Below are 13,675 nucleotides of genomic sequence, written 5' to 3' on the forward strand. Positions count from 1 at the left end.
TTAAACAACTATCACTTCACAAACTTGTATCTGATCGCCAGTATGGGTTCCGTCAAGGCCACTCTACTGGTAATCTTCTGGCTTTCCTTACTGAGTCTTGGTCATCCTCTTTTAGAGATTTTGGTGAAACTTTTGCCTGTTGCCATGGACATATCAAAAGCTTTTGATAGAGTCTGGCACAAAGTTTTAATTTCCAAACTACCCTCCTACGGCTTCTATCCTTCTCTCTGTAACTTCATCTCAAGTTTCCTTTCTAACCGTTCTATTGCTGCTGTGGTAGATGGTCACTGTTCTCCTCCTAAATTTATTAACAGTGGTGTTCCTCAGGATTCTGTCCTGTCACCCATTCTCTTCTTATTATTCATTAATGATCTTCTAAACCAAACTTCTTGTCCTATCCACTCCTTCGCTGATGATACCACCCTGGACTTTTTCATCTTTTCATAGACGTCCAAACCTTCAGGAGGTAAACATTTCACGCAGGGAAGCCACAGAATGCCTGACTACTGATCTCTCTAAAATTTCTGATTGGGGCAGAGCAAACTTACTATTGTTCAATGCCTCAAAAACTCAATTTCTCCATCTGTCAATTCAACATAACTTCCAGACAACTATCCCCTCTTCTTCATTGACACTCAACTGGTCCCCTCTTCTACACTGAACATCCTCGGCCTGTCCTTTTCTTATAATCTAAACTGGAAATTTCACATCTCATTTCTAGCTAAAACAGCTTCTATGAAGTTAGGCGTTCTGAGATGTTTCCACCAGTTTTTCTCAACCCCCTTGCCAGCTACTAACTCTGTACAGAGGCCTTATCTGTCCATGCATGGAATATGCTTCACATGTCTTGGGGGGGGGGGGGAAGTTCCACTCATACTACTCTTTTAGACAGGGTGGAATCAAAAGCTTTTCATCTCATCAATTCCTCTCCTCTAACTGACTGTCTTCAGCCTCTTTCTTATTGCCGGAATGTTGCATCTCTTGCTATCTTCTACTGCTATTTTCAGGCTAATTGCTCTTCTGATCTTGCTAACTGCATGCCTCCTCTCGTCTCGTGACCTCGCTACACAAGACTTTCTTCTTTCTCTCACCCGTTCTATCCACCTCTCTAATGCAAGAGTTAACCAATGTTCCCAATCATTCATCCCCTTCTCTGGTAAACTCGGGAACTCTCTTCCTGCTTTTGTATTTCCACCTTCCTATGACTTAAACTCTTTCAAGAGGGAGGTTTCAAGACACTTATCCTTCAACTTTTGACCACCACTTCAGACCCTATTTGGGACATCTCAGTGGGCTTTTTTTTATTAGATTTTTTTTTTGCCCTTGGCCAGTGTCCCTCCTACAAATTTTTTTTTTTTTAAATGCCTCCCTCCTCCCGCAGCCTCACTGCACAAGACTTTTGTTCTTTTTCTCACCCCTATTCTGTCCACCTCTCTAGTGCAAAAGTTAACCGGTATTCTCAAGCAAAATTCTTAGGATCAGCAACCAGGGCAGAACAAGAAATAACAGGTTCAAGCTTAAAAAATTTAGGTTTAGGAAGGAGATAGGAAAAAATTGGTTCTCAAATAGAGTGATAGATGAGTGGAACGGACTCAGTAATCATGTAGTTAGTGCTAGGATACTAGAGAGCTTTAAGAGAAGATTTTCAAATAGAGTGATAGATGAGTGGAACGGACTCAGTAATCATGTAGTTAGTGCTAGGATACTAGAGAGCTTTAAGAGAAGATTAGACAAGTTTATGGATGGGGATAACAGATGGAAATAGGTAGGTGTTTCATACAGGGACTGCCACATGTAAGCCTGGTCTCTTCTTGCAGCTTCCCTTATTTCTTATGTTCTTATGTTCTCTGGTAAACTCTGTAACTCCCTGGCTACTTCTGTATTTCCACCTTCCTATGACTCAAACTCCTTTAAGAGGGAGGTTTTAAGACACTCGTCCTTCAATTTTTTGGCTACTGCTTTGGACCCTTTTTGGGAACTGGCATCTCAGCAGGTTTTTTTTTTTTTATTGGATTTTGTTATCTTTGGCCGCTGTCGCTCCTACATAAAAAAAAAAAAAAGGAAAATACATCATAGAAGGGTTGATAGATCCACTGCTGAGGGTGACAGCAGTGGTAATGGTGGTGATGCTGCTTGCTTCTCACTGCATGGTGGTGAAAAAGACTGGTCTGTTGTTCTCCATCTTCTCAGTCTCCTTTCTTATTCTTTTGAGGCATGACAAGGTGTTGGTTTGGAGAATTTTTGAGTCAAGAGTCAATGCAGTTACATCAGTAGTAGTAGCAGTTGTAGTACGAGTCAGTGAGTGGGTGAGTGCATGCATGGGTGTATAGGGTATGTGGTGTGGTACTGCAGTATAGCAACACAAGTGCAGCATACCAGACACTGACACACTGCTTGGACCAGTGGCATGAGTGCCTCTGGTGAGGGATGGACGTTATCCTTCTCTACTAGAAATACAGGTGAGATACCAACCCTCAGGCCTTGTCCCGTGATGAGTAGGTGTGAAGTACACAGTACCATCTTAACTACACCACGTGTACCACTATCCATACTACGAAACGCTACTCAGGGACTACACAATATATCACATTACTGCATGTGTGACTCACAGCTACTGTAGACTCACTGCACCATCTTAATTGTGATTCTAAGGGTAGTGATCCAAGGAAGGGTACATAAACACTGAATGCCCTTGAGTAGATCCTTATAATCCAGAAGTTAAATGGTACAGGCATAGAGGGGAGTAGCATAACTCTGCCATTTAGAGAACTTGGCCAGTGAATGACTGATGCATTAAGGGTGTTTGATGTTGCCAGCTTACAGTGTTGGTTTACATGCATGTTTACATGGTTGCACCTATAACATATACATTGTTGCCGCTACTACATTTTACACATCACACATGCTCCACTCTGAAAGTTAAGTAGTCAAAATTTCTTATAGTCAGAGAAGTTAGGTGAGAGGTATACAGCACAGATAAATTTAGTTTGAGAGTGACTCTGTATTCATAGCCAGATGGTGGAAATCTCAGAAGATTCAAGAGCATGGGAATGAAAGCAGGTTAAATCACTGCACATATAGACCCAACATCCAGCTTTGGATTGAAAATGAGGATAGAGAAAGCAGGAGAGAACAGAAAAGGGGCTATTGTTAGTTGCCTCAGATGCCTGTGTTTCAGTGAGGAAAAGAAGATGAGGTTTAGTAGAGGAGATGGTGTTCTACAGATTGAAAATTTTATCTAAGACCGTGAATGTTGCAGAAGTTAATGAAGAAAAAGTTGAGGTGGGTGTCAAGACACTTTGAGTCAATACCAGAGGAGCTGCCATACTTTTTATTATTGCTAGGTTTCCCTCAAAAGGTACCACTTTTATATTCAACTTCATATGCCTGGATATCCTCAGAACAAGATAGTCATGTGGTGCCTCCAAGGAAGCGACACATCTCCTTTCTCAAATAAGGATGGCAAGCCACTGACTGAGACTGAGAGTGAGGCACTGAGCTGAGAGTACCATTCACTCCCCTTTAAGTGTTATCATATAATGTTCACCCCAAAAACTGAAAGAATTCACCAGTTTTTTGTAGTTTTTGGAGAAGAAAGACACACTAATGATGTAAACAAAAGCACGTGGCTGAGTACAGGATTTAAATGGGATTTAAATGGAAAGTGTCGCGTATTTTGCGATAAATCTTTGTGAAATAATAAGGAATGTGTATGCCTACCATGTTTTTCACAATAGATCATATTTTTCAATTTTTTTTTAGTCTCCCAACCAGACATCCTCCTTAACACAAAAGATATTTTTAAGTTTAATGATACATAAATCATAATAAATTCTTCCCTAAAATTTCAGAAAAAAATAAAAAAAGAATGACAGTTCCCTTAAGGTTTTCAGCCATAAAATTTGCCCCCCCCCCCTCTCTCTCTCTCTCTCTCTCTCTCTCTCTCTCTCTCTCTCTCTCTCTCTCTCTCTCTCTCTCTCTCTCTCTCTCTCTCTCTCTCTCTCTCTTTACCTTCTTTCTTTTCCCAAGATATTATGGTACCCATTTCCATAGTAGGAGAGAGGGCTGGAAGGTTGACCTTGATATGAGGTGGAAGGTCAGCATCTGATGCATATCCTCTGAAGACTGGAGAAGCAAGTCTCCATGCTGTCGGCTTGTAAGCCTCCACTGGTACTCCTTGCGATCTGTAAAGAAGGTTCATTAGTGCATAACTTATTACCTACTAAAATTCTTTCTTCACTACTTAACATGAAAATTAAGTAGAAAAAAAAAGCAAGAAAAGAAATTACAAACTGATAAAACTGTTACATTAGGTATACAAAAAGTGACGGAAGCACAATTTACAGGATACAGTACAACACAGCTGTTCCAAGAATTGTACACCATACTGTTGAACATAACTAAAAAGGATTTCATGCCCAGTAATTAAGTGAAATGAGCTCTCTAAACAAACTGATTATTTTTTTTCTTGATAGTTCGAACTATCCTAATCTTTTTAACTTAACTCTAACCAAACTTATATTTAGTGAGATGACACTAATCTAGCCTACCTAGGTCATGTTGCAGCTGTAATAAATTTTCACAACCTAAGCCCAAATGATCTTGCATGGTATTATAATTCTGCACAAGATAAATACTGTACCTATGATCTGTGAAGGTCTCAATGTGCAGTTGACTCTACAAAACCCACAATGCCTCTATTAATTCTAAGATGTCACACACAGCCTAAGTCCATTGACACACACTTAAAAGAATTCCCTAGGTAGAATGAAGCCCATAGCACCCTTGTGAGATGCCACAGAATCTAGTTCATATTTCACAAAATTTTCATCAACATCAACAGGTTTGTCATACTTGAAGCAATAAATGATAGTGAAAAAAATAATATTTCAGGATTACATAATGTCTTACTTTGTAAATACTGTTTAGACAAACATGCAACAAATTTGTTTATGTGCTCTGCCCTGCAATTTTTCATCAGCCATCATTCAATTAAGGTATCATCCCTTACACTTCAAAGATTGCCATATGCAATTTCCATTGTCAACCTCTATTAAGTCAACAGTTTCCAAACTGGGTGATGCATTTTCCCTTGAGAAGCAGTGGCATCCGTAGTGGGAATAAGAATTGGATGAACCTCTGCTAGATTATGAATAGCACATACAAGTATCCATTACACAAAAAACTGATGATATTGTGTAAATTAGTGACTATTTTCTTTATATGAACACAAAAATCCAATAATACGAGCTTAAGTCTCAGGTGAGTAAAACTACAAAGTTTAAAATGCATGCCTTCCTACATCAGTAGACACCTGCCGAAACGGCAGGTAGACACCTGCCGAAACGATAATTACTCCCAGTGAGGTCTAAAGCACTGTTCAGGGGGTGCTGTGAACTTATCATTAAACCCAGCTGTGACCCCACTGAACATTTCCCTTTGTGTCTCACAACACAAGGGGGCAGTCACAGCCTGCCCTATAAAGACAACTCTCTTCCTCCACACAAAACTACAAGCACCTAATAACACACACACCCTTCACTCAAAAAGTTTAAAATCATCATGGCGACTCCTACACCAGCCTCGGAGTCCACATCTGGGGAGGGGACCATAAATGTCCCCAGGTTGGACTGCCTTTCTGTCGATGACCCTAAGTGTCTTGACACCCCCCTCAACTTTTTCTTCATTAACTTCTGCAACATTCGCGGTCTAAGATCTAATTTTCAATCTGTAGAACACCACCTCTCTTCTTCTAAACCGCATCTTCTTTTCCTCACTGAAACTCAGGTGTCTGAGGCAACTGACAGTAGCCCCTTTTCTGTTCCCTCCAACTTTCTCTATCCTCATTTTCGATCCAAAGCTGGATGCTGCGTTTATGTGCATAATGACTTAACCTGCTCTCATGCCCACGCTCTTCAGTCTTCCAAGTTTTCCACCATCTGGCTACGACTACAGAGTCACTCTCATACTAAATTTATCTGTGCTGTATACCTCTCTCCTAACTCCTCTGACTATAAGAAATTCTTTGACTACTTAACTTCCAAAGTGGAGCACATTCTGACCCTCTTCCCTTTTCCAGAGATCTCCATTCTTGGAGATTTCAATGTTCACCACCAGCTTTGGCTTTCCTCTCCCTTCACTGACCATCCTGGTGAACTAGCCTACAACTTTGCTATCCTCCATGACCTAGAGCAATTGGTGCAACACCCTACTCATATTCCTGACCATCTTGGAGATACGCCCAACATTCTTGACCTTTTCCTGACCTCTAATCCTTCTGCTTATGCTGTCACCCTTTCTTCTCCGTTGGGCTCCTCCGATCACAATCTCGTATCTTTATCTTGTCCTATCACTCCAATCCCTCCTCAGGATCCCCCTAAGCTAAGGTGCTTCTGGCGTTTTGCCTCTGCTAGTTGGGGGGACCTGAGGAGGTATTTTGCTGATTTTCCTTGGAATGACTACTGCTTCCGTGTCAGAGACCCGTCTTTGTGTGCTGAGCGCATAACATAGGTGATAGTGTCTGGCATGGAGGCATACATTCCTCACTCTTTTTCTCGTCCTAAACCTTCTAAACCTTGGTTTAACACAGCTTGTTCTCGTGCTATACATGATAAAGAGGTGGCCCACAAAAGGTACTTAAGCCTTCCATCACCAGAATCTCATGCACTTTATATTTCTGCCCAGAACCATGCCAAGTCTGTTCTCCAACTAGCCAAAAACTCCTTCATTAACAGAAAATGTCAAAACCTTTCAAGATCTAACTCCCCTCGTGATTTCTGGCATCAAGCCAAAAATATCTCCAATAACTTTGCTTCTTCTTCTTTCCCTCCTCTACTTCAACCAGATGGCACCACTGCTATCACATCTATTTCTAAAGCTGAACTCTTAGCTCAAACCTTTGCTAAAAACTCTACCTTGGACGATTCTGGGCTTGTTCCTCCCTCTCCTCCACCCTCTGACTACTTCATGCCACCTATTAAAATTCTTCGCAATGATGTTTACCATGCCCTTGCTGCCCTAAACCCTCGGAAGGCTTATGGACCTGATGGGGTCCCTCCTATTGTTCTCCGAAACTGTGCCTCCGTGCTTGCACCTTGCCTAGTCAAACTCTTTCAGCTCTGTCTGTCAACATCTACCTTTCCTTCTTGCTGGAAGTTTGCCTACATTCAACCTGTTCCTAAAAAGGGTGACCGTTCTAATCCCTCAAACTACCATCCTATTGCTTTAATTTCCTGCCTATCTAAAGTTTTTGAATCTATCCTCAACAGGAAGATTCTTAAACATCTATCACTTCACAACCTTCTATCTGATCGCCAGTATGGGTTCTGTCAAGGCCGCTCTACTGGTGATCTTCTGGCTTTCCTTACTGAGTCTTGGTCATCCTCTTTTAGAGATTTTGGTGAAACTTTTGCTGTTGCCTTGGACATATCAAAAGCTTTTGATAGAGTCTGGCACAAAGCTTTGATTTCCAAACTACCCTCCTACGGTTTCTATCCTTCTCTCTGTAACTTCATCTCAAGTTTCCTTTCTGACCGTTCTATTGTTGCTGTGGTAGACGGTCACTGTTCTTCTCCTACATCTATTAACAGTGGTGTTCCTCAGGGTTCTTTCCTGTCACCCACTCTCTTCTTATAATTCATTAATGATCTTCTAAACCAAACTTCTTGTCCTATCCACTCCTACGCTGATGATACCACCCTGCACTTTTCCACGTCTTTTCATAGACATCCAACCCTTCAGGAGGTAAACATATCACGCTGGGAAGCCACAGAACGCCTGACTTCTGATCTTTCTAAAATTTCTGATTGGGGCAGAGCAAACTTGGTATTGTTCAATGCCTCAAAAACTTAATTCCTCCATCTATCAACTCGACACAACCTTCCAGACAACTATCCCCTCTTCTTCAATGACACTCAACTGTCCCCCTCTTCTACACTGAACATCCTCGGTCTGTCCTTTACTTATAATCTGAACTGGAAACTTCACATCTCATCTCTAGCTAAAACAGCTTCTATGAAGTTAGGTGTTCTGAGACGTCTCCACCAGTTTTTCTCAGCCCCCAAGCTGCTAACTCTGTACAAGGGCCTTATCCGTCCATGTATGGAGTATGCTTCACATGTCCTGGGGGGTTCCACTCATACTGCTCTTCTAGACAGGGTGGAATCAAAAGCTTTTCATCTCATCAACTCCTCTCATCTAACTGACTGTCTTCAGCCTCTCTCTCACCGCCGCAATGTTGCATATCTAGCTGTCTTCTACCGCTATTTTCATGCTAACTGCTCTTCTGATCTTGCTAACTGCATGCCTCCCCTCCTTCCGTGGCCTCGCTGCACAAGACTTACTTCTTTCTCTCACCCCTATTCTGTCCACCTCTCTAACGCAAGAGTTAACCAGTATTCTCAGTCATTCATCCCTTTCTCTGGTAAACTCTGGAACTCCCTGCCTGCTTCTGTATTTCCACCTTCCTATGACTTGAATTCCTTCAAGAGGGAGGTTTCAAGACACTTATCCACCAATTTTTGACCACTGCTTTGACCCTTTTATGGGACTGGCATTTTAGTGGGCATTTTTTTTTTATTAGATTTTTGTTGCCCTTGGCCAGTGCCCTTCCTACATTAAAAAAAAAAAAAAAAAAAACCCTCCTACTAACACATCCAAGTTGTACAGGGATGCACTATGATTCAGATGGGCAGAGGTTTGTGAATGCTTGAAGACAATCATATACTTCTCCTGTGTTGCCTAACTACCATTCATTCTCCTGCCAGTTCTCTTTTAAAATTAATTAAGTGTCTCTCAGATTCCCATCCTTACAACCCTACTGCTCCTTATTATACTCAAATTCTATCATCAATTTGCTTGCAAGCATATTTACAATAAATACAAGTACAGTGTACAGTGTTTTATGTGACTGATCAATGCTTGGATGTGTTAGTGTTTTAATGTTGGTATGTTCTTTCATTCGCTGTCTTTGGTGTGGTGCTGTGTACATTACTGGCCACATGGTGCATAGATTGTGCCTATTTTGCCTCTCAAGTATTAACTATGCCTCCCAAGCAGCCAATGAGTTCTGGTGTGAGTCCTAGCAGTACAGTGAAGTGAGCTAGAGTACCAATAACAGTCACAAAGAAGGTAGAAATTGTTAAGAGGCACAAGAGTGGTGAATGAGTTACTCTCCCTGATGCACTAACAATGCATTGATAAGTCTTAGGCATTTTATATGTTTAATTAACATGAAATCATACTCTTTGTATGTTGCTTTCTCTTTCATGAACAATTCTGTAACATAGACATATTTGTTGCGTTTGGTATCATACATTTTAGCTTGAAAACTTACCTTTGACATGGGTCATGGAACCTAACCCCTATTTTCCAATTCGTTATGTTTTGTCAAACAAGAATTCACTATATGAGCAATTCAAATGGAACCTAACTGTTCATATCATCAGGGCCTCCCTGTACTTAACAAAAATTACAAATACTCCTCTTTATCATTCTGCAGAAAATGCTAAAATATAAAGCTCATGATTTTTGTACTTCTAGGAATTGACTGATTTCTTAAAAATTATTATTAAAAAAATTATTACTAAGTACTGAAATGTAACACCAAGTATATGACAAAGTCATAACATTTCCTCAAATTTGTTTATGAATCTTGTTATGCATATGATACGAATTGTAAAAATCCATAATCTTGTATAAATGCAATAGAGTTGGTAGGGGATGTGCAGGTCTGATAGAAACAAAAAAGTGGGCATCATGTAAGATATATTTGGAACAACTGCTCTAAATAAAAATCAATCTGAAATATATTTTTTATCAATGTAAAAGATTTTTCATATACAATTCAAATGAAATTCTATGAAATAATGTTAAACTGACCAAAGAACTATTTTTGGAAAATTTTGGAGTAAAATATTTGTGCTAACTCAAAACTTGAGAAGTATATAAAGACACCACCAAAATCATGAAAAAGTTAGCTTCCAGAAGGCTATTCATTAGTCATTATTTTTGTAAGTGTTTATACAGTAAAATATTTTGAATGTATATGTCTAGGTAATAAAGTTAGGTCACCACTAATGCAGGGATTTACTTCCACTATCAGCCTGTGTTACACACAATTTATGTTAGAATTTTAATGAATGCAATGGCAGAAAATGACTATGGTTTTGACCTGGCTGAGACAGGCCCCTCAAAAATTAAAATAAAATATCTCCAGACTACCCATAATATCTGAATTTTTTATCCATATGATGGAGAGTAGTAAATACAGATAAGTTAAAAAAAACATCAAAATAGTAATGAATAAAAAAATTAATACAGTACAGTAACAATCATTTAAAAACATACACTGAACTACTGTTTACACACACACCTGATGAACGCTCACTGTTGATATCACTGTGGATGGCGGCAGTGATGGCTGCAGCCTGCCCTTCTTAATAACTATGGGTGACAGGCCCGATGGCAATAGTGGCAGCACACTCGCTTCCCCGACATTAGATTTACCTTACTCCATGTTAAGGACTTCTCTGTGGCTCTTTATAGTTTGATGCATCTTAGCACTGCCACTATCATCACTAGCCTTATGCTTGTCACAAGCCATGAATTGGAGCACAATTCAACGTGTGTATTAGCAAGCCGAGAGTTAAGTGTAGACAACATGGTGCCTCTCTCCATTATACTGCTGTCCAGAGTGGATAGCGGCCAAAAGTGGCACTAGGCAAGAGGTGCATGGTTACTTTGAATATGTGGTGGAGTAACAAACAAAATTTGGACTTGCAGGGATTGTACATATATCCAGATGTTCATAAGTTGGGGATTGTCTGTTTTGATATATTTGACTTTTGTGAAGCAGAGTTCTAACCTCATGAAGTTATGAAACAAAAAATCCAAAAAGACAATGTTGAGAATGACATGCTATGTGCATTTTTTTAAGCCATACCAGAAGATACCAGATTTCCTACCATATAAGAAACAGCAGAGTATAAGACAAACCTATAATTTGGCAAGTTATGTCTAGAAAAATTAAAAACATATTTTTTAGAAAGAGAAATACTTATTCTTCATCATATTTTTTTTAATATTTCACCTAGAATAATGAAGTACCTATCCTCCTTAACAATGGTGTTATTATCCAGGTCATTGGTGTTTTAGCCCACCAAGGAGTAGAGAGAATAACAATATATCAACTCCCACTCTACAAGCATAGTGCCATCTGCATTCATTATGCTTAAATAAGGCACCGGCTACAGCTCATGCACTTCATCTTATCTTTCCCACTTCCTCACTGCTCTCCCCAAATCCACATCTTTTCATAGATGTCCAACCCCTTTAGGAAGCAAACAGTTCACACAGGGAAGCCTCAGAACACCTGACTTTAGATCTCTAAAATTTCTGATTGGGGCAGAGCAAACTTAGTATTGTTCAATGCCTCAAAAACTCAATTCTCCCATTTATCAACTCAACACAACCTTCCAGACAACTATCCCCTCTTCTTCACTGACACTTAACTGTCCTCCTTTTCTACACTGAACATCCTCGGTCTGTCCTTTCCTTATAATCTAAACTGGAAACTTCACATCTCATCTCTAGCTGAAACAGCTTCTATGAAGTTAGGCATTCTGAGTCATCTCTGCCAGTTTTTCTTACCCCCCCCACCAGATACTTTGTACGTGTATGGAGGGGTTCCATTCATACTGTTATTTTTGACAGGGTGGAATCAAAAGCTTTTCACTTTATCAACTCCTCTCCTCTAGTTCAGTGGTTCTCAAACTATGGGTCACGACCCAAATTTGGGTCACGAGATCAATTTTGATGGGTCGCAGGGACACAGGAACATTAGCATGCTTTCAGTGTTTCAGTGTATTTCAGTTACTTAATTGAATTATTCTTCTTTAACCACAAATTACTTTTGTTATGTATGTTCGTCTTCCCCCCACCTCCTTCCTCCTGGGCCCCACGTAATGGTGTCTCTGACAGGAATGACTCTTGTATCAAATGCGTATGTTGGACTGGCAGTGGGGCTCGTGTGTGGTGTCTATTTTCCACCAACCACTGGCGAGGGAGGTTGTGCCGTTTGCAGTCATTTGTGTGAGTAGAGTGTGTGTGTGTGTGTGTGTGTGTGTGTGTGTGTGTGTGTGTGTGTGTGTGTGTGTGTGTGTGTGTGTGTGTGTGTGTGTGTGTGTGTGTATAATTATATAATATCTTGCTTCACATACTACTTAATATATTTACTAACTAATAATAATAATAATAATAATAATAATCTTTTGTTCTTATTGGTTTATTTTACAACTTCATCACATATGAACATCACATGGATCGCGAAGGAATGAAATGTTCCAAATAGGGTCGCTCATGAAAAAGTTTGAGAACCACTGCTCTAGTTGACTGCTTTCAGCCTTTCTCATCACTGCAATGTTGCATCTCTTACTAACTTCTCTTCTGATCCTGCTATCTGCATGCCTCCCCTCCTCCTGTGGCCTAGCTGCACAAGACTCTCTTTATTCTCTCATCCCTATTCTGTCCACCTCTCTAATGCAAGAGTTAACCAGTACTCTCAATCATTCATCCCCTTCTCTGGTAAACTCTGGAACTCCCTGCCTGTTTCTGTATTTCCTACTTCCTATAACCTGAACTCTTTCAAGAGGGAGGTTTCAAGACACTTATCCTTCAATTTTCAATGATTCTTGTCACATCTCTTTTGGGACTGGCACCTCTGTGGGATTTTTTTTCTTTCCTCCTTTTTGTTTCCTTTGGCCAGTGACCCTCTTACATAAAAAAAAATAAATAAAAAAATCTCAAAATTTTATTCTACTGTGCCCTAAAACTTCCAAAAATGTAATACCATGTCTTAGGAAGAAACTGGCCTATCTTTACACTTGACCGTGCATCAAGACAAAGGTGAATCCCCTGTCTAACATTCTCACTATGTGTAGCTGGATGGTGGCCATCTCACATCTACATCAAGACAATAGTCCAACAGACTTTGTTCATTTTACATTTTTTAATTACAGATGCTCCTTGACTTATGAACATCTGAGTTATGATCATCCAGAGATAAGAACAAGAGGACTGGCTCAGGAGAATTTCTGAGTCACATGTATCAAGATCTCTTCGGAGAAGAGGATACTGAAAAATATGGTGATGCCATGAAGTCAGTGGAGGGGGAAGGGCATGAGCATGGCCGATGTGGGTGTCATGCAGAGGCCCAGAGAGGACCAGTAATACGAATGCTTGAGGAAGTCGATGAACAGAAGAATGCAAAGGGAGCTGCTGAAGTTGAAGATTGAGTGGACAAGGGAAAAGGGAAAGCTGAATTTCATAGGCATGGACTGCATGGTGGACAAGTTCAGCCTGTATGTAGAGGATGGTGTATACCTGAATGATGTGAGGACTGCCAGAATGGGACAATGGCTGTGTGAGTGGGTGAGGGTGAGGTGACTGCAGCCAGTGGACCAGTGACAGGTAACAACTGAGGTGCGACAGAGACAGAAGACACCAACCAGCATTGCGGGGTGCAATAACAAAAAAAATTATCAAGATAACCAATAAATCGATAACAATAACCTTATCGGCAAAAAACAGATAATTGATAACTAGCGATAAATTTATTGCCTGATAACTGATAACCAAAAAAATTGATAGATAAAAAATTCTGATACTAGCAATGACG

At 40.2% G+C, this 13,675-nt stretch overlaps 1 protein-coding gene across 1 annotated transcript in view; it reads right to left on the reverse strand.

The window, feature by feature from the left end:
• LOC135104926 (dihydrolipoyllysine-residue acetyltransferase component of pyruvate dehydrogenase complex-like) overlaps positions 1-13,675 on the reverse strand; it is a 126,009-nt gene that overhangs the window by 96,349 nt on the left and 15,985 nt on the right. Inside the window, exon 2 of the mRNA XM_064012688.1 lies at positions 4,012-4,184. Coding sequence (XP_063868758.1) covers positions 4,012-4,184 — 173 coding nt within the window. The remainder of the gene's footprint in view (positions 1-4,011; positions 4,185-13,675) is intronic.

The sequence above is a fragment of the Scylla paramamosain genome, chromosome 11 (genome assembly GCF_035594125.1).
Source record: "Scylla paramamosain isolate STU-SP2022 chromosome 11, ASM3559412v1, whole genome shotgun sequence".
Taxonomy (NCBI): Eukaryota; Metazoa; Arthropoda; class Malacostraca; order Decapoda; family Portunidae; genus Scylla; species Scylla paramamosain.